Source organism: Tachyglossus aculeatus, chromosome 16 (assembly GCF_015852505.1).
Source record: "Tachyglossus aculeatus isolate mTacAcu1 chromosome 16, mTacAcu1.pri, whole genome shotgun sequence".
NCBI lineage: Eukaryota > Metazoa > Chordata > Mammalia > Monotremata > Tachyglossidae > Tachyglossus > Tachyglossus aculeatus.
Genome location: NC_052081.1, coordinates 6,632,913 through 6,657,722, shown reverse-complemented (window position 1 = coordinate 6,657,722; position 24,810 = coordinate 6,632,913). Strand labels below are relative to the sequence as shown.

Sequence of the window (24,810 nt, the reverse complement as noted above, 5' to 3'; positions counted from 1 at the left end):
TTTTAGAAATTCTATTATTCTAGCATTAGTAGTAATAGTATTTATTAAGCACTTATTGTATGCAGAGTGCTACACAAAGTTCTGGGGGATAATATACAGTTGGGAATAAGATATAGTCCCTTGCCCCTGGAGGGGCTACTCTCCTAAGTACACAATGCTCTGGCCAAAGTGCTCACTAAGTACAACTGTTTGATGATATTCTCACATGACGATTCAGGTAAGTTTATTTTACCTTTTGAGCTTTGATGGGCCCGGCACGGGGCTGCTTCTGCCGCTGCTCTTTAGGCTCAGGCAATTTGTCAGTTGATTTTTCAGACAGCACAGGAGCAGTTTCATTTTCACTTCCATTTGAGGCTGGGGCACCAAACTGGATTGTTTCAATTCCAAGTTCAACTGAGCTTTCCTGTCCATTCTTTGCTCCCTACCAAGATTACAAATATCCATATTACTAGACCACCAGAACATTACTGTTAAACACCCCAAAAATGAGGAAATGAATTTAGGGAAGAAAAAGGTTAAACCTGCCCTTCTTCCTTAAGGAAATATGCAATTTCTGCATCCATTGCCAGGATTTGCTTATCTCATGTCTGCACCTCAAAACCAAGGCTTGGATATTGCTACAGTTTGGATTTATGACTGAGCCATATGATAAGAGCCAACAGGAAGGAGTGATACTGGGCATCTGCTTTGCTTCTTGCACATTACATGAATAGCTTTGCCTCCCTCTGCCCTCATATCCTCCCCCTGCACAAAATAATAATAAAAAATGGCCTAAATGTGGCAAGTATTAAAGCAACCTCACAAATTTAAACCAGGCTTCTACCTGAATTTAAATGCCCCTTAAATTATATAGTTAGACCACTCCAACACCCTAATAACTGGCTAATGAAAAGTTACTGGTTCTACTTAATTCAAGTTAACTGATTTCTTTGAGGGTATATATATATATCTGTGTGTGGTGTGTGTATATGCATATATATATATATATATATATATATATATATATATAGTGACATACTCCCCTTGGAGAATTATTTAAAACCTAAAGAGAAAGCTGATAGGTGAAAAACTAATTTTCAGTCCACAATAATAATAATGATGGCATTTATTAAGTGCTTACTATGTGCAAAGCACCATGCTCAGTCAAGCAGTCCAGATGGTCAAAAGCAGTGAATTAGAGAAAATGGGTTCAACGTCCAGCAAAGTTGGGTTAGTTATTTGAATATTTTTAACAGTGAAGTTTGTTAAACACTGGAATGGTTGATAAAAGGAAGTCAAGAAATCTTCTCTCAACTTTTAAAAACAGGTGCTTTCGCCCCAGAAGGGCAGACTCAATAACTTTAAAGCTGTCTCAAGCCCTGTGATTATGTGACCTATTACTGCATCTGGGTCACAAAGGGGCCAGCAGGATCATACCGAAGTCTGCCACGAGCACCTGAGGTGTTTAAGTCTTTCGCTCTGCTGCAATGACTTTTAGAAAATCAGCCCAAGAATATGACTAATATCTCTAAAGGTGAGAACTTAAAAGGGAAGAGGCAGGCAATTCCCATTGCCACCTAAAGCTTTCTGGTTGAAACAGAGAATAAGTGTGAGAAAAATCAAGTCATTTCACAGGTCCATATCACAAAACTTGAGAGTAAAAAAAGAACACCAAAACAAAAAACACCAAACCAAAAAACCTCTTACCTCTGGGGGTGCAGCAGGGCCGAAAGATGTTAACGGCTTATTCCACGCACTGACTGGAGGTGGCTGTGGAGGACTAATCAGTCCCACTGCAAACCACAAGGAACAAGGTATGAGCTGTGATTCTTAAATGATCCAATATACCGACTGACCAATTTGGGGGTTTGTGTCTCCAATCAAAAGTTTGCTGATTTTCGACAGTGCACTAACACGCACTCCCCACTCCCCACAGTTTCAAAAAGTGACTTACATTTCTTGGAGATGTCGTTCAGGACTGCTGTAGGGGCTACCTTATTATCCCACAATTCCGCTCCTAGAGTGCCTTGAGAAGGCACATTCTGTGAGGGCTTTCCCGTGGCCACGTAATCCGTACCATTTGTTGTGTCTGTGGCATTTGTTGTCTGGCCTTGCGGCTGAACCGCAGTCTGCGGTTGGCTCGGAGTCGGTGTCGGCGTCGGCGTTGGGGTCTGTGACTGAGGCTGGGCCGCGGTCTGTGCGGCGGGAGCTGATGCTGGAGCCGGGGCTGCTACTGGGGCTGGTACTGGGGCTGGCACCTGGGCCTGCTGGACTACCGCAACTTGCTGTTGCTTTTTGGCAAATCGGGGCGGAAGTTTAGAATTCTGGCTTCTTCCTTTCTCGTTCGAACTCTTTTTGGTCCACACCTTGAACCAAGTCAGAAGAATACAGAGTTTGCAACTTGGTGGTTGAAGGTAGGTGAAGTTCAAGTTCCCAGTGTGTTAGTGCCATGCCTAATATAGCTATCACAGATCTCAGCCAAAAGGTGTTTGAATTCAAACGTTAAGTCTTTACTTAAGACATATACGTTATTTTGCAAAATAACGTGAAGCGATTTTGGAAACGGAGAAATCAAAATGGAAGACGTCCCTTAAAAAAAAAAAAAAACTAACTGGAGAACCCTGGGTCCACCAAAGCAGACCATCTTTAACTGAGGTTCTTAAGCTGAGAAGCAGCGTGGCTTAGTGGAAAGAGCCCAGGCTTGGGAGTCAGAGGTCATGGGTTCTAATCCTGGCTCTATCACTTATCAGCTGTGTGACTTTGAGCAAGTCACTTAATTTCTCTGTGCCTCAGTTCCCTCATCTGTAAAATGGGGATGAAGACTGTGAGCCCCCCATGGGACAACCTGACTACCTTGTACTACCTCCAGCACTATGAACAGTGCTTGGCACACAGTAAGCGCTTAATACCATTATTATTATTATCCAAATTAAATAACAATAGACTTCTGGGAACCAGTGGCCTACAATCACCCAGACTGGAGCAGTATAGCCTCAGGTGAGACCTAAGTCTTGTGAAACCTTTACTGAGTCATTGGGAAAAGGAGGTGGGGGGAAGAAGGGTCAGAACCTGAAGCTCTTGGGATTTCTTTATTTTTTTTACTTTTTTGATGTTGTTTTAAGTGGAAGGAGAGATTTGGACTCTTCTATTTCTAAACCTCCGCCCCCTTTATTAACTTTTCTCCTGCTCATTTCACTCACTTTATGGCACTCCATATTCCTGTTCTTTTCCCTTTCAACTCCCCGGGGGGAGAAAGACTCCTAACTCCACCACATAGCTGTCTGAAGCTAGGGGTACATGCTCCAAGGCCAGACTTAGCAGGGGCTCGGGAAAAATCCTGCATCTACACCACTGGTTTTCCTTTGGATCCATTGTTCCCTTAATGTTTTTTGATTAGAGGCACCTAGAGCAGAGCCTGCTTACAGTGACTTGAGTAAATGCTGAAAAAGTGGCTGACTCTTTATGTCCTCTCCCTGCCACCACAATTAACCTCAAGCTGAATTTAGTTTAAGTTTGTAGTTTGAGAAGCTATTTTTAACACTTTAATGGTCAAAACTTTATGCACCTTGGTTTGGCAGGTCTGCACAATTCCATCACCACTGATTACATGAAAGGATGTCTAGTCCCAGCTCTGCAATTGGCCTGCTATGTGACCATGGGCAGGACACATTATCCCTCTTTGCTTCTGGGGATTAATATACTTGCTCCCTTCCCTTTCAGGCTGTGTTCAACAATGCTCATCTTGTACCATGCTCATATTGTAGCACAGTGCTTGGGTCACTGCAAGCTCTTCACAACATCAAGTTTTTTATAAGTTAAAAAACACTTTTAGACCTGCACAGTTTGTTCTTCTTTCTTTCTGCGCTCTTCATCCTGCAAGCGTTTCTGTTGCTTTTTGGATACAACTTCAGTAAAGCCATCATCATTCAAGTTTGACTGGGGATCTTCAACTACTGTCACTTCAGGATGGTCATCAATGATTACAACACCTGTAAACAAAAAGAGGACTCATGACATTCTTTGTCTTTAGTTACGAAGGAAATAAGAACACTCCAATTTCATAACATGAATTTATGGTCAATGAATCAGTGGCATTCACAGAATGCTTACTGTGTGAAAAACACTGAACACTCTCTGGAAAGTACAATACAACAAGAGTTGGTAGACATATTTCCTGCCCTCAAGGAGCCCAAAGACTGAACTCTTATACTATTTGTCTCTATATTGACCATTTGTTGTCTGTCTTATTAGATTGCAAAGTATTCAAAGGTGGAAACACACCATGTTCTTTAATGGATACTCCAATCACCTAAATTAGGATTAAGCACAAAAAATAAGTACTAAACTCACCCCATGACATGTGTCTATGTCTAATGCCTTGGCCAAGAGTTTCAAAATGTCTGGGAATTTAACATATACAATTTAATTTGGGATTTAAAAATGCAAACTCCACTTTCAACATTCCCCTGAAGTCAGTTACTGCCATCTGAAGCATACTTACACGCAATTTGCTTTTAGGACCAGAAACAATCCTGCAGTGCCACATGGCCTCTTTTCTGTTGTTGTTTTGTTTTTCAAATAGTATTTGTTAAGCCTTACATTCATTCATTCAATCGTATTTATTAAGCACTTACTGTGTGCACAGAACACTGTACTAAGTGCTTGGGAAGTACAAGTTGGCAACATATAGAGACGGTCCCTACCCAACAGTCTTACATGCCAGGCACTGTACTAAGGGGCAGACACAACATAATCAGGTTGGACATGGTCCACGCCCCCACATGGGGCTCATAGGCTCATAGGTTTAATCTCTTTTACAGATGAAGTAACTGAGGACCAGAAAAGTTAAGTGACTTGCCCAAGGTCACAGGGCAGACATGTGGCAGAGCCTGAATTAGAACCTAAATCTCTTGAGTTCCAGGCCACTGCTCTTTTGCACTAGACCACAGTTCCAGGCCACTGTTCTTTTGCACGAGACCACACTGCTTCTCTTTTAAGTACTCTTTTCCCGGTTATTTCAGCCTAAATTTTTCCTTCTTTACCCCACTATTCCTTTTTCAAAAAGGCTTATACTCTTCTCTTCCTTTCTCGAATCCCTTTCTGCCCAATACCTTGGGCAGAGTCCTGAATTCAGCCTAACCCACCTTTCTGCTCTTCCTTGAGGCCTTTTATTCTTTTATTATTATTAATTCTTTTATACTTTTATTCTTTCCCACACCCCAGATTTCTCCTGTACCCTATTCTCCCAGCCTTTCATTCCATTCAGGGAAGCAGCGGTGGGTCAGTGGAAAAAGCCCGGGCTTTGGAGTCAGAGGTCATGGGTTCGAATCCTGGCTCCGCCACATGTCTGCTGTGTGACGGGCAAGTCACAACTTCTCGGAGCCTCAGTTACCTCATCTGTATAATGGGGAGGATGACTGTGTGCCCCTCGTGGGACAACCTGATCAACTTGTATCCCCCCCAGCGCTTAAAACAGTGCTTTGCACATAGTAGGCGCTTAACAAATGCCATTATTATTATTATTATTCAATCTCCTGGTCACTCTTTGGGTTCATTCCCCACCTTTCTCCAAGTGTGGGGATTAAAGAAACACCAGTAGGCTTCAACCACACAATCCATACAGCCTGGGGATACATGTCCTGCACTATTTATTGTTTGACAACAGCATGTGTGAGGCATGGCTCTGTTGTTCCAGCCAATCTGTCAACAAATTCATCTAACAGTACATACTTGCATAGTTGTTGAGGTCAAACTGGGACAGGGCATCCACTTTCTCTTTAGGCTTCTTTGGACCTGGTTTAGGGTCTTCTCTTTTTTTTCCACCAGCCTCCTTAGAATTCTTCTGTCCCATGCCATTAGGTCCCCCCTCTTGATTCACTGAGCTGCCATTGACTGGATCAACACTTGCATTACCACCTGTTTGGTCTTCGAATGGCCTACAAATGACAAAAGTATTCAGACAAAACAAATCCCGTTTCACAGCCTGAAATAAGTAAAAAAGAAACCATTTCAGGAAATACTAGGTTTAAAAAAAGGGGGGGAGGGGGAAGAAGAGTGCAACACTTCTGCACTTTTGAACTCTTCTATTCTCTTTTCCCAAGATATGCACAATTAGATCAGAGCCACATTGTCAGAATGGTTGCTTAGTAATGGAATTTTGCTTCCAAACAGACCCCCATATTTCTGTTCAATATGACTCCCAGAAAAAAAACCCTACAATTTATTTGCATTTCTTCTTGCCCACACACACTTAAGACATCTCTTTCCTGTTAACTGTAGGGAGATAGTTTTGTTCTGTCCTGTACGGACTATCTGAAGATACCACAATCTACAATGGTTTACATTCCACAGAGATTGTATACTGAAGTGAAGTGCTGTATGGCCAGCACCAACTCAATTTACTTTCTTGTGCTTCAGTTATACATTATAGTTCACTTGCATTTCACCAGGGATCTAAGGCACAATGAAAGAGGAAACCTCAAATTTTCTACTTCTGGTACTGACTCAAATCAGCAGTCACATCACACTTCTCTTGCTTAGACACTTTTGTGGGTGACATGGACAGCAGAGAAGTGTTCTCTGTTCCACAACAATTGATGGTTTTCAGGCTTCTGTATTTTCAATAATGTACACAAGGCTTATTTCTACAACTCCAAAATGCACTCTCCCTATCTGTCACAAGGGAATTTTGAACAACCACTTCTAATTGGTGGATAATCATCTAGGGCTGGCTTTTTCGAAGGAACTGAAATCGTTAACAGCACTTGAGGCCTCCAAACTGACTCCAAAATGACACTGATGTACAAGATTTAACAATCTTTGACATTTATTGAATGCTTACTCGGCGCTGGACATTTACTAAGAGCTTTGGACAGTTTAGTAAGGGAGGCACCTCTTCCTAGTTTCCCATTATTAGCCTGTTGTTTCTTGCATTTCTGGGAGTACTAGACCGTAAACTCCTTGTGCACAGGGAACATGTCTACCAACTGTTATAATGTATTCTCCCACGGATTTGGTACAGTGCTCTGCACGCTTTAAGTTCTCAATAAATACAACTAATTGAAAGATTAGGAAAGAAAGACAAGATTAAAGCACATCTTTAGAGTGGCGATGAAAAAACCATTTATCTATTGGAAGGATTCATGTGAGCTCACTTGAGGAGCTACACGATGAATCTAATTGGCAATGGGTTTCCATATTTAAATATCATCCAAAACAGACGACCACAACGCTGACCTATGGGATGCAAATTATCCAGGCTCACTATCTGGAAAGGACTGCTGAGAAATAGAGTTGGAAGGGGAAGGTAGGAGGGCAGGTATGGCAAGGTTAGTGAAAGGTGCAGCACCACTGTCAGACTTTTTGAATCCAAACTAGATCTTAGCATGAATATGGTGTTTTTTGAAAAGGAAAAAGGCATTTATAGTGACTTTGGAAAACACCTTTGCCTACTTGGCACTTTTCGCCAATACTATTATTATTGCCTTTATTTTATAAAAATACTAAGTAGTTGACTTTAAGTACATCCACACAGAGACACACAATCCTCTAATAAAGAGGCAATCGAATGCCCAGGAAAAGCTAATTCAACAAGACCTAGATTTTACTGGTAGACACAGTTGTTGCGTTGGGGCCCAAAATTTCAAAATCACCACTCACCCTCTCTTCCCACTTCTCAAAGAAGGACCGTTACGCCTTTCACTCCGGGGGCCAGAGAAGTTTCTTCCCGACTTGGGTGGACCGCCGTTGCCCCGGCGATTCTGGCGATCTACTCCAGGTCGCTGACTGGAAAAGCTTCTCTTGGCTATTTCCCTTTTGGGGGGTAGAGCATTCTCTCCTGCCTTGGCAGCTGCCTGGGCGCTCAGATCGGCATTTTTCTTTTCATCGCGCTCACGTCTCTCGTTGAAGTCGCTGCTCTCAGAAGCTGTCTCCCACTCTTCGTTGGCCTGATCCGAAGAGTTCTGATTGGATAGGTCAGGGGTCTTGGTGCCCGAAACGTCCGCGGCAGCGTTGGCCTGTTCCTGGGCCACGTTATTCACGGTGCCGCTCGTGGCAGAGGCCGGGGCCACGTCGTTTATCTTGGAAGCCGCCTCTCTCTCCTTGAGTCGTCTAAATCGTGGGGGCTTATCCTGCCTTGGCGGTCGGGCGGGCCGCTGCCTTCGCGGCCTCTCTCGGGTTGGATCGAATTTCCGCTCAAATTTTGGGGGTCTTTTGTCGGCTGGTCCGGGGACAAATGGCTCCTGCCTTCTTGGAGGCTCTCCGTCCTCCGGTTTAGGAGTCTCCGCTTGCCTCGGAGTCCACTGAGCATCTCTGTAGGCTGGCCTCCGGATGGTGGAGGGCCGGGGTGGGCGGCCGCTGGGGTCCCTTCCGCCCCGCCTGAACATGCCGGGAGCCCCTCTTCCTCGCCTGGAGGGTTCTCCTTTAGGCAGGAAGCCAGGCTTGGGCTTAGTATCATCCTCTCTTCCGTAGGGCTTCTCTAGGGGCCGGCCATCTACTCTGATGCTGTTCTCCGGTTTGAAGGAGAGCAGGGGCTTGGGCGGCCTTTTGTTCTCTGGCCTTTCTTCTCTCTTTGGGTGTTTGCCTTTGCTCAGGCTGTCTTTGTCCGAGAGGAGGGTGTCGCTTGCGCTTTCGTGGACTTCACTGTCCGAGTCGGTCTCCGAACCCCGCTGTCGCCGTCTTTTGGGGACTATTTCAAAATCAGAGCTCTCGCTCCGAGTTTCGCTCTCTTCTCGCTGCCGGAGGGCTCCAGAAGGCAGATGCTCCGTTCTTGGCTTAGGGTCTCTGTAGTTAGGATAATCTCGGCTTTGGCCCCTACCACCCCGCCCACGGCCCCCGTAAGAGCCTCTATAACTACGACCCCTGGAGTAATATTCTCCTCGGCCTCTGCCTCTGTATCCCTGATCAGGGAACCAATCTCTCTCTCGAGAATCTTTCCAGTAAGTTCTGGGGGGTAAAGTCGACTCTTTTCTAATTGGCCTTGAATCTGGGCGAGGACGCTCAAAAACGTGATCTTTGCTGATTACTCTTTCCGGTTGCTTCTCTTCCTTGGGTGCGGGAGGGGGAGCAGGTTGCTGACTTGCAGGCTTAACCGCAGTCTCGACCTGAACGCTCTCTGGGGCTTCTAAAGGCTTATCAGTATCCAAGGGTGGCTTTTTAGCCACATTTGAAGTGTCAGAGGCAGGTTTTTCTGGCTCTGGTTTGGGAGGTGGAGGAAGGGGCTGAGGTGCAATCTGAGCTGGAGCTGGAGGCGGCGGTTCCTTCTTCTCAATCTTTTCAGGTTTCACCACTTTCTCAATTGTTTTTTCTCCCTTTTCTCCCTCTTTTTCCTTCCTTTGCTCCCGTTCTTCTTTCATGTCTCGAAGTACGGGTTTCTTAATAGGCCCGGACCTTCTGATTGGTCTATCGATCCCTTCCTCCCTCCTGCTAGAGCCTGGTCTTGGGCCCCAACGAGTTTCAGACTTGGACTTGTAAGGTCTGTCTAATTTTGGTCCTTCACAAGATCTTGTGAAACCTTCTCTTTTTGGTTTATCCTCATGTCTTTCAGCTGGTTCTTTTGTATCCACACATCTGCTATTTACTTTGGGAATGTTAGCCGATGTCTCATTTCTTGGCTCCTCTGCTTTGACAGGATGGCTAGGGCCATGGGAAATGCTTCTCTTCTGGACAGACTGGCTTTCTCCAATTAGCACTGGCTCTTCCTGAGAGCTGGGTGCAATATTCTGATCAGCTGCCTCAAGAGTAGGAGCTTGGTTGGTTAGTTCAGTATGGTGAGGTCGAACTTCTTCCAAAGACCTGCTTGGAAGCTTCTGTACCTCGGCTTCACCAGTTTCTCTGAAAAATTCCGTCTTTGGATGAGAGTCCAGCTGATTGCGTTCTACAGGATAAGCAGTGGAGATGACTTCTTGCTCCAAAGGAGCTTCGGGTCTAGGATAAAAAGAGTTCAAACACAGTGGTACCGTGTTAAGCCTTTCCCCTATTCCCCACCGTATGTACACCTTATTCCCCACTCAAAAAATGGTCAGGAAGTAAATATAAAGGACATTATAGCCCATTAAAGAAAATTAGCCCATTAAAGAAAAAAAAACTTCATACAGATTACTGATTCTAACAAAAAACCCTGACATCTCCTGGGCTGATGGAGGAGAAATCTGTTTAAAAGTTAGTATATGCAGTGCAGTTTGCTTTAAACTAATCACAAAGGTTCATTTCTTCAGGATGCTGAGCCAAGAAAGCCAACTGCTGCTGTCAAGGGTTGGAAACTTGACAATGTTCCTGGAGCACACAGCTCCAAAATGAAAGCATAAAAAGCCACTAGAGTGGGAAAGCTTAAGCCTCGATAATCATTTGAGATAAATCCTCTCCTCGGGCTGGGAGAAAGGGAATACTGAGGTTGCTGCAAGCAGCAAAGCTAATAGCTGTTTTATAGTCAGGCTAAGTGATTCCCCATATTATTTGCAGAGGCTGATCTGCTAGAGTAGGGGGCTACATATAGCCTACGGCTCTTCTGCAAGCCAAATGTGGGGTGGGCCAACCGTTTGGGCAAAGCTAGCAGATGAGCAGGCCGTCCTAAGTCTCTGGCTCTCTTGGATTGAGAGCTACCTGAAGGACAGGGACCTTGTCTAATTCCCATCTGTGTATTTTCTCCGAGCTCTTTGTAAAGGGCTGTGCACACAGCAAGTACTTAATATTATTACTATTCCCAACACGTATTGAGGGAGCACTTTGGAGGGCAAAGCTGTGTCCCTGGCTGGCTGCAAGACCCCACCCTCTGGGCCGCAGCTATAACAAGCCCGAGACATCTCGCTCCGGCAAAACCCGCTGCTCATCTAAAACGACAGAGCCTCCCTTCATCTTTCCCCACTTTCCTTCCTCCCCTTCCACGCTACTCCCAGGACACATCCCCTCGGGCAGCTGCCGACACAGAGGGATTGGGGAAAGGGACGAAGATAATCACGTGGGTCAGGGAAAGGACGGACCGGGGCTCAGATGCAGAGGATGGGACAGAGCTACTTGCTTTGGAGGGGGCCATGCCTTCAAGGAAGCTGCATGACCTAACCGGCTATGGCCCTTCAGCACAATAAAAAGTCGCTGACCTCTGCACTAGAGAATTCATGTCTCCTCCAGGGCCATCTTTAGGTAATCAGACCATCAGCAGAGGGTAGGATTACAGTGAGATCAGTCATCACCTGACTCACTACAGTCCCTTTTCCTCTCAAAAATTACCTGAGGTTTTCGGGTTCTTCGGTCACTTTGGGAGGAGTATTCGCCTGTTGAGGCTCGGCGTGGGGATAGGGCTCTGACCCCCACATCATACGAGGTTCACTAAGGGAGACAGCATGATCTCTTGCAGACCGAGTAATATGTTCAAAAGATTCTGAACTAGCTGGAGACGCTTCCATCTGATCTCTTCTTATTAGTGGCTTAGGTGGCATCATTCCTTTGGTGAAAAAATTGGCACAGAGAGGGATTAAAAGTTAATCACTAATGAATTATGCTTTTCTTAGGCATCAAACCACCTGCCCCGCCCCCCTCAACCACCATTAAATAATTTGAACATTTCGGGATGGCCAAAAAGATCCCCGTACAGTAGGCATGATAGTCCCACAAACATTTGTGAAATTGCAGAAACTAAGAGGATCAACTTCTTCACCCAAGAATGTGATCTGAGATGACTATCGATGAAATATGAATTTCAGCTACTACCAATTCATTTTATTAACGGCTGAATTTTAAAATTTGGCAAAATAACCTACATCACTTTGAAAGAACAGAAAGGCCATAGAGGAATCAGGGTGAAAAGTAACCACAAAGCCACATATCTGGCAATGTTGGCAGACAGGGAAGAAAAGAAACCATTGTCAGAATGAATCCAATAGGTATGCGACTTGCAACATTCTCTTGTGTTAGAGGCACTGCTGGAACTGGGAGGATCTTGGCTCCACCATTAAGACTTCCAGAATAGGTGGCCAATCTCCAATTTCTGCTATCTGCGTGACTTAGTGGAAAGGGTATAGGCCTGGGAGACAAAGGACTATTGAGTTCTAATATCACTCTGCCGCCTGCCTGCTGTGAGGCACTGGCAAGTCACCTACCTTCTCCAGGCTTCAATTTCCTCATCTTTAAAATGAGGATTTAATACCTGCTCTCCCTCCTAGACTGTGAGCACCATGTGGGACCAGGACTGTGTTTGACCTGAACACCCTGAATCTGCCCCAGGGCTTGGTAACATGCCTGCCACATAGCAAGCGCTTAAGTTTCACAATTATCACCATCATCTCTGGTCACCAACAGCCTCGCCTCTCCCATTTTGGTCAGTTCCGAGGCCCTGGGCCATGAGCCTGGGGTCTTCGGTGCCTGGCTATCGTCACTTCCAGCAGTGGTTAAAGTATGCACGGGAGACACTCCCAAAGAACCAATAAGCAGTTTTGGTTACATTAGTGGGACTGCTCCACTTAAGTAGTCATTCACATTCCATTTTATGCCTCTGATTTGCCATCTGTGATGAGTCATGCCCGTTTCATTTCATTCCAAGACTACTGAGTGTTCTGCTTGCCTACAATCAAACTAGAGCACAAGCCCGTGAACAGAACAGCCTTACCAGGGTGCATGGGCGGAAGGTCCATGGCAGGTCGTCCAGACATCATTCGCGGGTCCATGTAAGACTGCATCATAAGCCACCGAGGATCGAAGCCCATGGACGCCAAATGTTGAGGGTGGGGTTGCATTGGCTGGTAGAGAGGCCTGTGCGGGGGAGGAGGGACGGCCCCAGTGGACGGCTGGGAAGGAGCAGCCGGTGGAAGTACGCCTTGCTGTTGTTGCTGTTGCCACTGTTGTTGTTTCATCTGCTCCTGGACAGCAAAGAGCTTCCATCAATACATCACACTACATCCCACACTGGTAATTAATTTCTTCAAAGTGCCCCCAAATTTGGATCGTTGGACCCAATAGCCTAACTAGGGCATCTGGCTTTGTCACATGTGGCCCCTGCGCATGTAAAATCAGAAAAATGTCCCAGTGAGCTATAATAATAATGAAGGGGTTGGGTTAGGGACAGTGAGATGAATAGAAAGTAACATTAGGGAAGGGATAGACATGAAGGGCAGAGTAAAGGAAATGAAAAAGATCAGATAACTGAAAAGCCATCAGACAAAAAAGCTAATTTTGGTAAGCACAGTCTGTAATCTATGGTTTAGGACTTCAAGGGTTATGTGACTTCTTCTAACACCTTAACAACCCCCATGCTACGGGCCAGTTTGCCCAAAGTAAACTTGATTCTATTTTAGGAGAGGTTTATATTCAACTCTGGAATTCCACGGGCCTCTGTTGGGTTTATGGAACTTCCTGGTTCCAGGGACATAAATCTGCACAACCTCCTGGATGAAAACATCAGAGTCACAATGAATTCAAACCGTTTACCTGCTGCCTCTGGAACCGTGGTGGTAGTGACTTCTGAAACTGTTTGGAGTAACCTGATGAGACAGCAGGGCGAGGCAGAGACCCTGAATCTGGTTCTGTTTCATGAACCGCCTGTGTGCTCTCTTTCTCACTCCGATTACTGTCTTGCCTAGTGAAGGCTGGCTGCTCCTCTGGTAAAATAAAAGGTTGAAAGTAATGTTTCAGTCCTCCTCTTGGGAGAGTTGTGAAATACCTTGAACGACTGCATAAAAATATACAAGACTCAGTTAACAAAAAAGACGACTCTAAAAGTAATGGTTACATAGATATTTCAAAATTCACATGAATATAATCTAGCTCGATGGTTTGAATCACAACAGCTTTTTCGGAGTATTACAAGAGACTGCCATAAATTCCCTTAACATGAATTTCCACTTGAGTTTTCTTCAACTAAAACTCTCAGATCAAATGCCACTTTTTGGCCTGAGCCAAAAACAAGAAGAGGCAGTCTCAAATGAACTTTATGGACATTTGAGGCAGACTACAAATTATTACTAGATACTCATATGGAAAAGTCAAATGAATTGGGATTGAGCACCTTAAGGACAAAGCATGACAAACATCTATGATTGTGCAAAATTGTTATGGTGACAAGATGTTTAGGAGAAGGAGCATGGACTGATGGATATAGAATGGGCCTGGTAATAATAATAGTGGCATTTACTAAGTGCTTACTATGTGCAAAGCACTGTCCTAAGCCCTGGGGAAGTTACAAGGTGATCAGGTTGTCCCAAGGGGGGCTCACAGTCTTTATCCCCATTTTACAGATGAGGGAACTGGGGCCCAGAGAAGTTAAGTGACTTGCCCAAAGTCACACAGCTGACAACTGGTGGAGCTGGGATTTGAACCCATGACCTCTGACTCCAAAGCCTGGGCTCTTTCCACTGAGCCACGCTGCTTCTCTAGTAGTCAGAAGGACCTGGGTTCTAATATCAGCTCTGCCACTTGTCTCCTGTGTGAGCCCGTTGTTGTGTAGGGACTGTCTCTATCGGTTGCCAAATTGTACTTTCCAAGCACTTAGTACAGTGCTCTGCCCACAGTAAGCGCCCAATAAATACGATTGAATGAATGAATGACTTCAGGCAAGTCACTTCATTTCTTTGTGCCTCAGTTACCTCATCTGTAAAATGATAATTAAGACTGAGCACCATGTGGACTGTGTCCAACCTGATTACGTTGCATCTTCACCAGTGCTCAGTACAGTGCCTGACACATAGTAAGTGTTCAGCAAATAGTATATAAAAAAAACGAGCAACTTGCCACCAGTATAACTAAATTCCAATCAAGTCAAGCTTTATCAACATTCAAAACATAACTGGATGTTTCCTGTAAATCATCTTGGAGAGAAGAGCTCATAAAGACCTCCAAGCATGACACACCTCTAGTGATACAATCCACAAATGGGTATCTTACTACTGAAGTATACATACCTCTGGTTTCTTTATTATTGCTGCTTTCATTTTCTTGTTTCTCTATTACAGGTTCTATCACAGGTTCTTTGGGCTCTAACTTGACTTCCACTTTTTCTTGTTCTTTTTCACGCTCCCTTTCACACTCTTCTTCCCTTTGGCGCTCCCTCTCCTGTTCCCGCGCCTTTTCATGCTCTTTCTCCAGTTCTCTTTCCTTTTCTCGCTGCTGCTCCAGTTCTCTCTCCTTTTCCCGCTGCCGCTCCAGTTCCCTCTCCTTCTCGAGTTCCTTCTCCTTTTCCCGCTGCCTTTCTAGTTCACGCTCCTTTTCCCGCTCTCGTTCTCTCTCCTTTTCTCGCTCCCGTTCCTTCTCCCTCTCGCGCTCGCGTTCCTTCTCCCGTTCCTTTTCTCGCTCTCGTTCCTTTTCCCGCTCCCTCTCCCTGACCTCCTCTGGAGAGGGTTGTTTTTCTACAATGCCGTATTTCTCATTTAACCGTTTCAGCTTCTCTGCACAAGCGGCCTTTCTTTGCTCTTCCATTCTCCGTTCCTCCTCTTCTCGCCGCTTCCGGGCACGCTCCACTGCAGCGGAGACTTCTGACTGCTGCCTTCGTCTTTGTTTCCAAACTTCATCCTCATCAGGAACCGGCTGCTTAGGGGGAAAGGGACCCTGTCTTCCAGGACCTGCCTGGCGATCTGGAGGTGGATGCTGCAAAAGAGATGAAGAATCTCAGTGAACTGTGTTTTCCAAGAAAGAAAAAGACCACACCAATGTGACAGAAAGTGAGCTTCCTAACCCAAACATGTGCCCTAAGCAAGTAAAAAAAAAAAAATTCAAAAACTAGACATGTGGAAGAAAGTGTTCTGCTATAGCATAGAGCAAATCCCCAAAGCTCTAATTTTTATTAAATGAGCATCAGGAGCCATTTTACATCAGGGGCATACATAACTGCCCTCTAAGTTCACAAAGTTATAAGATAGAAGACACAAGAAAAGCCAGACATTTTGAAGAAGACATATATACTCGAAGGCTGGATGGAAACCCGAAGGTAATGTTGCCCCATGGATCCAAGGAAGGCCTTTCTTCTCCAAACTCAAGGAAAAAGACTGAATTTAAATGATCTCTGAACCTACACTCACCTTTACCCACTTACTACGTGAAGCAAGAGATTGGAAGACAACTGGATACAAAACAGCTGGTGTGTGAGGAGATGAAATGGGGGCTGAGGGGGAGAGGGGAGAGAGGAAGAAAGGGACAGAGGAAACGGTTTAAAGGACATTAAAAAAAGGGCTGCCTCGTGATCACGAAGCCCCGTGGGTGAAAGCCTAGCTGAACAGCAGAGAGAATCGGTGTGTCATGCAGCAATGAAGAAAGGAGCAGTTCTTTTTGTGAAGTTTAGACAGGATCACTAGACAGATCAAAGAAGCGCATTAAGTGTCAGTCGCTGCTAGTAACAAATGCAGTGGCAAAATCAGAGACTAATCTACTTGGGGACATGGGAAAGTTAGACTGAGTCCCATGCTGGCCTTTGCTATCTTACATGCACGATCAACGGTGACACCTTAAAATTCAAAGCTCAGGGCACTGGTTCGGATCTTCAGATTCCTGTCAGAAGCTCATAGAGCCACACGAAGAAATGTTCACGTATAAATGCTGAAAAGAGCTAGCATCAAAAACATCAAATGCTAGCTGATTGTTCAAAGCTGCTGTGCGCCAAACAAGTGCCACAGGCACTGATGAACAGTTTTAGTAATGTAGCTAGGGCCAGCTCTAAGGTTACAAAATCACAAATTAATATGCCTACCAGCTCTCATCGCTGAGTGGGATAGCACCTAAAAAGGCAGGAGGCTAAAGGGCAGGGAGGAAAGAGGAGAGAAAAAGAGAAAGACTATCTAATATTGCATCAGACTTGAAAAGAAGCCATAGCAGAGAGAAGTAGATGGTATGGTTATTAGTCTCAAGAGTTTGTAAAACGCTGTAAGACACACTGCAGCGCATTCTAAATCCAGACAGGGCTGTGGCTTCAGATGCACATTTATCTAGTGTTCATTATGAGATCTGAAGAAACAGCATGTGAACTACACACTCCTTTCCCTCTGCTCTTCTCTTTAACCATCTTAAGTCCTGCACCAGTGTTTTGCCACAATACCTGTTGCATAAGAGATTTTGGATGAGGTGGTAGGTGAATGGAATTGTTCTTTTCATGTAATAGAGACTGTCCTGGGGGGAGCCCGTGTTCCTATTACACAAAAGGAAAAAGTGTGGTTAATTGGCTGTCTGGAAACATTTCTTCCAAAGAAGGAGGTTTTTAAATGCTTGCACACTTTCTATTAAATCTGTTCTGAAACTGCTTTAGTTAACAGCACAAGGGTACAAACATATGGCCTTCCTCATGGTGACAGCACAGCTGAGCTCCTACGAGCTGTATTAAGTAAATTATAACATTTCCACTTTTCTGAAAATGGCTTTGTAGATCTTCTCAAAGTACACTCCATACAAGCAAAGACCTCCCTTTCTGTTCTTTGCAGATCAAAAGATTAAAGTGGATTCTCTTCAAAGTCCAGGTGAGATTTTCCTAATACCAAGTCCTAAGGAAATCATCAAAGAGCTACCAGGGAGTTCCTTGGGAAAATGGTAAATTGCTTTCAATTGCTCCCAAAAAGGTGGCAAAGTTGAGGAGATGAAAAGTGCATCTCAAAGTACAGGGTTGGATCCTTACATGAACACGGAAGTCAAAGACGATGGTGTTGTGAAATTGCTGGGAGGATCCAAAGCTCACTGATTTGGAATCTGGATTCTATGCTTCCTCAAATTCTGACCACCTCTTTCTGTTAACTCTCAACTTCTTAAGAGTTTCTATTTACTATACCAACTATCACACAAAGACAATTGCAATGGTTATCTGACACCGGAAATCCAAACCCACCTGACTGAATGGAGGACCTTTGCCACAGGGTCCTTTGGTTACTGGTGGCTGTGGAAGTGTCTGAGGAGGTTTGGTGCTGGGACCTTCATTTTCTTTTTGACCTTCGGAGTTTTCAGAGCCCTTTGAAGTTTGCTCTTCGCTGAAAATATCAAGGTTAAAAGGAAGGGTTGGGTCAGCCAAGGAAGCGACATCTCTCTCACCCCCTTCTCCCTCTTTGCAGTGTCAAGACCACAGAATTAGGTTCATAAGTGCCGGGTCAAAGCCATTCCTGCTCCCAAAACCTTAAGCCCCGGCCGGGCACTGCTCCCTGGCCTCCCTTCTGCCGCAGGTGCCAGCTCCAACTTATCAAATTTGCAGCCTTTGGTCAAAGATTCCAGCACCCTTGGAAGAAAAAGAGTGAGGCAATATTCCTCTTGGGGCCCAATAATGCAGTTTCCACCCAGCCTAGAAATGAGGGCAGCTGGATGATGCAGTTTTTAATCTCCTGCTTGGGCCACCTCTAAAAGCAACCTTAAGGCCCAGGGTTTTATCTTACTGTGCTCTACCTGCCAGGAACTTCAATCGTCTGCCCAATAAGATTAATTGCCAGGGGCATCCAGTCATTCTGTGTACAAATACATCAACTTATCTGCTGAGCTCGCCCAATGCGATATAACATACTACTACTACTTGTTGCAATTAAACCACTGCCACAATCTTACCCGTCATCCCGATTTTCTTTCTGACTACCCCCCTGCTCATCATCATCACTGAAATTCAGTTGTTCGGTATAATCCACTTCCATCTGGGCTCCTATTGAATGGAGGAAAGACTCAGATCCATGTTTCAAGTGCATCTGGTGACTGAAAAAGTGAGACGTGATTCCAGTTCTTACCAGCCCAGCCTTCGTCAGGGTCGACATCTGGGTTATCAAATTTATCAAGCTCCTTGAGTTCAGTTGCGCTAAGGATCGAGGGACGCTCGGGCTCAGGGGCCCATGAAGGGGGCGGGCCTCTCCCTCGGGGACCTCTGTAGTAAAGAGAAAATGGGGGTGGGGGGGAGAAGAGAGGATAAGCAAATCGGAACTTTACAAAACAATTCCAACCAAATTGGTTATAAAATGAAACGTGTAAATACTATTTTGCTACTGAATGACTTCGTGTTAAACATGTACTATTAATTGGATTTACTGAGTGCTTACTGTGCGCACAGCACTGCACTAAGAGCTTGGGAGAGTACGCCATAAAGAGAGTTGGTAGACATGTTCCCTGCCCACAAGCTAACAGTCTAGAGGGTATTATAGAGTGGTATTATTCAAATGAATTTACTGTGTTCAAAGCACTAAGTGCTTGGGAAAGTACAACAGTTAGTAGACATGATGACGGCCCTGCAGGAGCTACAATCTGTCGGGATCATTTCACACATTACATCTTCAAAAGTCACACAGACCACACACCCTAAAAGCACTTTATGACTTTAAAAAACAATCTGAGGGAAATCATAACAGAGTCATGGAACACATTCTAAAAGGAGACACATAAGACGTGTTTCTTACATTTGTCTCCAAGCATAATCATCCTCCCACCCACAAGGAGAAAACAAAAATATTATTTGTGTAAGCAGAAACAAGGGTGGGAAGAAAAGAAAGCTGTAGATAGAAGATATAAACTGAGGGAGCTTCTTCCTTGAAGCTTCTGAGCAAACCAGGGAAGGAAGAAGAGAATTGTCAGAATGTCCTAGAGACAGACTCTCCTGCCCAGAAGGGGAGTTTCTTCACTGAAGTGGGAACACTTGGTAGGAAGAGAAGGGGAGAAAGAGAAGTAAATGAGTGCCTATTATATGCAGCACTTGGGGAATATATTAGATGTCCTAATGTCTTGTTTTGTCCACATGTTTTGTTTTGTTGTCTGTCTCCACCTTCTAGACTGTGAGCCCGTTGTTGGGTAGGGACCATCTCTATATGTTGCCAACTTGTACTTCCCAAGCGCTTAGTACAGTGCCTTGCACACAGTAAGCACTCAGTAAATACGACAGTGAATGAGATGCAATCAAAGGAACACTCACCCTTCTCTTCTTCCTCCTTTCTTTTGTCTCCTCTTTTCTCCTATTCCCTTTATTGTTATAATTTAATTCTTATATGATCCCAGGTGATAAGCACCTCCCCTATTTTGAGTTGCAAGAATTATGCAAAAAAGTGGGGCATCATCAAATGATCAAATCTGAGCGCTTACTGTGTGCCGAACACTGCACTAAGCTCCTGGGAGAGTACAATACAAGAGAGTTGGTAGACAAGGGTGACTATCTAAGTGCCTATGGTGTACAGACCCAAGTGCATATGCCACTTAAATAGGATGGCGTAGTTAGGGGGTTTAGGCAGGGGAGGCTTTCTGAAGGAGAAATCATTTTAGTAGGGTTTTGAAAATGGTGAGAGTAGTGGTTTCTCAGATATGAACAGGAGGGAATTACAGGTCTGGACATGGACAAGGGGTCAGGGCGACAAGACAGACATGACCGAAGTTCTACTGAGAGCTCACCTCCTCCAGGAGGCCTTCCCACACTGAGCCCCCTCCTCCCCCTCCCCTGTCTTACCTCCTTCCCCTCCCCACAGCACCTGTACATATGTATATATGTTTGTATGCATTTATTACTCTATTTTATTTGTACATATTTATTCTATTTATTTTATTTTGTTAATATGTTTCGTTTTGTGGTCTGCCTCCCCCTTCTAGACTGTGAGCCGGCTGTTGGGTAGGGACCGTCTCAATATGTTGCCAATCTGTACTTCCCAAGTGCTTAGGATAGTGCTCTGCACACAGTAAGCGCCCAATAAATACGATTGAATCAATGAAGTACACAGTCTGTAGCTTGGTGTTACCTGCTTGTAGGAGATCAGGGAGGTAATAAAGCAGGAAGGAAAGAGCTAATGGAAAGGAGATTCTGTTTGATGTGGAGACGGATGGGCTACCACTGGGGGATTTTGAGGAAAAGAAAGACATGAACTCTTTCGTTAGTTCAGACCTGAAGGACAGCTCTCCTACTATTCCTTTAAGTAGTCTTCATGGGCAGAAAGAATATAAAGCTGGATGAACCACTGCCTATAGGGTGGCCTTTTTTGGTGTTTATTTCAATGCTTTAGTTGATTCCTGTTTGTCACACCACCACTGGCCCAGTTCTAGATTTGCAATGTAGTTTACACTTCAGAAAGCCTGAATTCATAATAAGACAAGTTGCATTTTGACACACAGATTAGAATGCTGGCTTTAGAAATGAGAGGAAAAGGAGGAGGAACAAGACAGAATCTGAGTGAGCAATAAAACAGGCAGCTTATAAGTATGTTTACTCCTTACTTGTTAGCATCAGATAACGAAGGAGGGAACCTGACTGGACCATGCATTGGAGGATATGCCATTCTAGGATACTGCTGAAACATCTGAAGGAAACCAAATAAATAATCAAATTTCATACAAAAACAGAATAACCCACCAACCCATACCTGGCTATCTCCCGGGTGACACGCGGCCAGAAAGTAAATTAATCAGCATTCTGTGCTATTTGCTACTAACCATTACCTACTCAAGCGGCTATTTTAACACTGGCTAAAATAACTGAACACTTCAGTTCAAAATGTTTCCAGCCCAGCTATAGCTGTGATGGGCAATACTTGTAAAATTAATAGGTCCCTATGGGAGAGTCTACTTTGCCTAGCAGCCAAGGAAATGCTGGCATTATTTGATGCCTTCTTTTGAACAGACAGGGGGGAAAAAGCCCCCCCAAGACAGACCCTTCATATCTATCTGTTTGGATCTTAAGATATGCTATGCCGGGTGGTGGATACCCTGGTGTAGAGAAGTCAGAGAGGGGCACGAGGGCTGGCATAGCTGATCCTCCCGTTGCTCCAAAGCCCAAAAGCATAGCAGCAGCATGGCATATTGATTAGGCTAACTAGCTTAATCAATAGTATTTACTGAACATTTACTATGTACAGAGCACTGTACTAAGCCCTTGGAAATACACAACAGTTCCTGCCATAATGACCCTAATATACTATCCCTCCCATGCTTCAGCACAGCTGAGGAAAAAGATGTTACTAACACTTGCTCTAAGCCTACTTGAGGTCAGCCAATGTGAGGCCTCTGATAAGGGTTCTTTGATAAAAAGTAGGTTCTGCCCTGATGCCAAGAATACCATTTAAGGGCTTTTCATCTAACTTTATGGTACTTCTGTGGAAATCAATACTAGTGTTAGTAGATAATTATTTTTAGTTTTATGCTTAAAAGACTGAAATGGTACTGCTGCACATAATAGCTCTCAGTTATCCTTGATCAAGAAGGACACAGCATGGGTAATTAAAATTGATAGCACTAAAGCCTCGATTGAGCCGATGATATTGGTCATCTCCCAGCAAACTCCACATAAGAGCTTCTAACAAGCAACCAAAGAGAATGGTTTCATCGTCTTGTTTCCCCCAGTCACTGTCCTACAGAAGGTTAACCAGATAATCCGTAAATGGAATAACTGGGAGTGGACTAAAAATGGGCACATGCCAGGCCCAAGTTTTTTTAGGTTATTTTGCCCAAGAATTTAAAATCTTACCTCCAGGTACAAAGACGACTCAGGAGGCGTGAATCAGACACCCATTATAGATATATATACACATATATATTAGACACACACACACACACAGACACAGACAGATACACCTCTCTGTAAAACTCATCCATGCTGACTGACCCAAAGTACTTACATAAGGAGGCATCATTGCCCTGTACTGAGAAGCAAGACCAGGCTGCTGCTGCCCATTGACTCTGGGCTGAGGCAACTGTGGTGGAACACCAGGCAGCCTCTTTTCGGCAGCTTTAAGGGCATCATTCTGCTCTGCTGTTCCGGGTGTGCCGTCTTCTTGACCGGGGAGTTTATTTTCTTGGTCACCCGGAGAGAGTGGGCCAGATTTACCACCATCTCTCCAAGTAGAAACATCTGGAAAGAGAAAAGAGATGAGGAATAGGGTTTAAAAAACCTCACTGAGTGCCTGATTTTTATACAGGCTGAACCTTAAGGCAGAGGAAATAGTTCCTGCAGTGGTCAACACCGAGTGGAGAAACATTTTGGTCTAGGACACTTTGGTTCAAGATCAAGAGCTTTGATCAGACTGCACTTATAAAATTAAGCTGCACAAAGTTTGAGTCGGCAACAAACCAATCCTGCCTTCTACCTAGTTACAGTGAGTTCGAAATTACTGCACTTTAAGGTACCAATTAGAAATCTGACCTACTACAAAATACTATTTTAAAATTGCAGTTTCAATACCATTTATACCTCAAGATAACATACTTACTTGGTGGCCTTAAGTTGGGTCCAGATCCATAGGCTTCATCATTTGCATCTTTTTCCTTTTTCTCCTGATCCCCAGCTGCCTGCAGACTGGGAAACTCTTGTTGAAAATGGCTATTTACTTGGACACCTAAGCAATTAAAAATAAGGACCGTATGCAAATCGGGAAGTGAATTTAATTCACAAAAATGCAAGCACTAGAATCTGGTTTAACCACTGGACTAACAACAGTGACTTTTGTAGCTATGTTATTCACCTTTGATAAAATTTCCCTTCTAGAACCACACTGCCCCTCTCTACAACTACTGGAGTTGGTATTTAAAAGAAATGCCAGGAATGCCATATAAAATAGAAGAACTTGAATAGAGGAATAGAATTCAGAGACCCAGAAAATCCCCCACCTTTAGAACCCAGTCAGTGGCAGCTCTGTTTCCCCCCATTTCCAAATATGTCCCAGGAGTGGTCTTCAGCGATCAGAGGTTGAGTTCCGGGAATGGAAAGGACTAAAAAGACTGATTCCTTCATCACAGCTGCTAGTCCTAACCCTGCTACTGCAGGAAGGTTGCTTACATTTTTGATTGGGGATTAGGATGAAAGGTGATGGCCTAAGATGTTATGTTTTGGAAGGTGGAAAATGTGAGTTTCTTAGGTTGACCTAATTACAAATACTTCTCGGGGGGGGGGGGGGATTGAGGGGAAAAAGATGACAAATATATTTCAGGAGTATTGGAGAGCCTTATCAACACCCTACACCACAAAAGTCTCTCAAACCAGTTCCATTCCCAAATCTATGCTCACATAAATTTATCAGTACTTGGCCTAATTGAACCTTCAAGAGTGGTGGACTATACAGTCAAATTACATAGGATCTGGAGTATTCTCCAACACTCACCTTGTCAACAAACTTTTCCCTTTGTGAATTTATCTGACCTAATGCATTCAAAACCACCTGATGTGCTAGTAACTGCACGTATTAAGTGCTGAATAAATACCACTGATTGAGAGAGAAAGAGGGGAAAGAGATCGGAGGGATTGGTTTTGACTTTATTAGAAAGGAGAGAAATCTGAGTGCTCCAGAATCGCCATGGTCTAGGAAGTTATGGCAGGATCTACTTCCAATGTCTTACTGACTCATGTAGCTGCTGCTGTTTGTTGCAAATGGAGCTATTTCATGTCCTTTCTCTTACATGGTGTCATCTGCTGACTGCTCCACGTACAAGGTGGGCTTGGGGACACCCTATGCTGCCCCAACCCCTGAGCAGGACAGAACAGTGGACGTGGCATGGTAGTGTAACAGTGTTCTCTTTCCTTTCTCCCTTTTTTCCTGCCTCTATCCAACACCCTAAGTTCACCCCAACACTCAAAATGAAAAGCTGGCATCCCTGCTGTTACCACTCTTAATATGCTACTTGAAACAATGCTCCAGCAGAGCAACTTGGAACAAGCCCCTTCGATGTGGCTATTACAGTCAGGCCCAAGTTTCCATCCCTTATTTTTACTTACCATCTCCTTGCCCACCTTGTTTGTTACTGGCCCATGATTTGGGGACAGGAGGAGCCTCTGGGGGAGCAGCAACTCCAGGTTTTGGCTGTGCTGCTGGTGGCACTTCGGGTGGTCTTTAAAAATAAAGCAAACAGATCAGTCAATTTTTAGGTCAGCCTGCAAAGGACAAAAGCCAATGCCTGCTTGAAAAATGCTGTGCCCCTTCCATCAAGCTCACACTTGACATTTGCCTG

General features: G+C 44.4%; 1 protein-coding gene across 8 annotated transcripts in view; it reads right to left on the bottom strand.

Annotated features, from left to right (window-relative positions):
- The window catches only part of PRRC2C (proline rich coiled-coil 2C), a 66,190-nt gene that overhangs the window by 14,581 nt on the left and 26,799 nt on the right, over positions 1–24,810 (bottom strand). For 5 of the 8 annotated variants that reach the window (XM_038758079.1, XM_038758085.1, XM_038758081.1 and 2 more), the window contains exons 4-21: positions 24,578–24,690; positions 23,079–23,204; positions 22,488–22,720; positions 21,091–21,173; positions 18,639–18,772; positions 18,466–18,556; positions 17,765–17,903; positions 16,988–17,077; positions 14,865–15,546; positions 13,396–13,565; positions 12,578–12,827; positions 11,203–11,416; positions 7,639–9,903; positions 5,710–5,915; positions 3,814–3,968; positions 1,934–2,345; positions 1,687–1,772; positions 233–421 (exon numbers count right to left, since the gene is read on the bottom strand). In XM_038758079.1, the coding sequence (XP_038614007.1) occupies positions 233–421; positions 1,687–1,772; positions 1,934–2,345; positions 3,814–3,968; positions 5,710–5,915; positions 7,639–9,903; positions 11,203–11,416; positions 12,578–12,827; positions 13,396–13,565; positions 14,865–15,546; positions 16,988–17,077; positions 17,765–17,903; positions 18,466–18,556; positions 18,639–18,772; positions 21,091–21,173; positions 22,488–22,720; positions 23,079–23,204; positions 24,578–24,690 (5,638 nt within the window). The remainder of the gene's footprint in view (positions 1–232; positions 422–1,686; positions 1,773–1,933; positions 2,346–3,813; positions 3,969–5,709; positions 5,916–7,638; positions 9,904–11,202; positions 11,417–12,577; positions 12,828–13,395; positions 13,566–14,864; positions 15,547–16,987; positions 17,078–17,764; positions 17,904–18,465; positions 18,557–18,638; positions 18,773–21,090; positions 21,174–22,487; positions 22,721–23,078; positions 23,205–24,577; positions 24,691–24,810) is intronic. The other 3 variants (XM_038758084.1, XM_038758080.1, XM_038758082.1) reach the window with 3 other exon arrangements.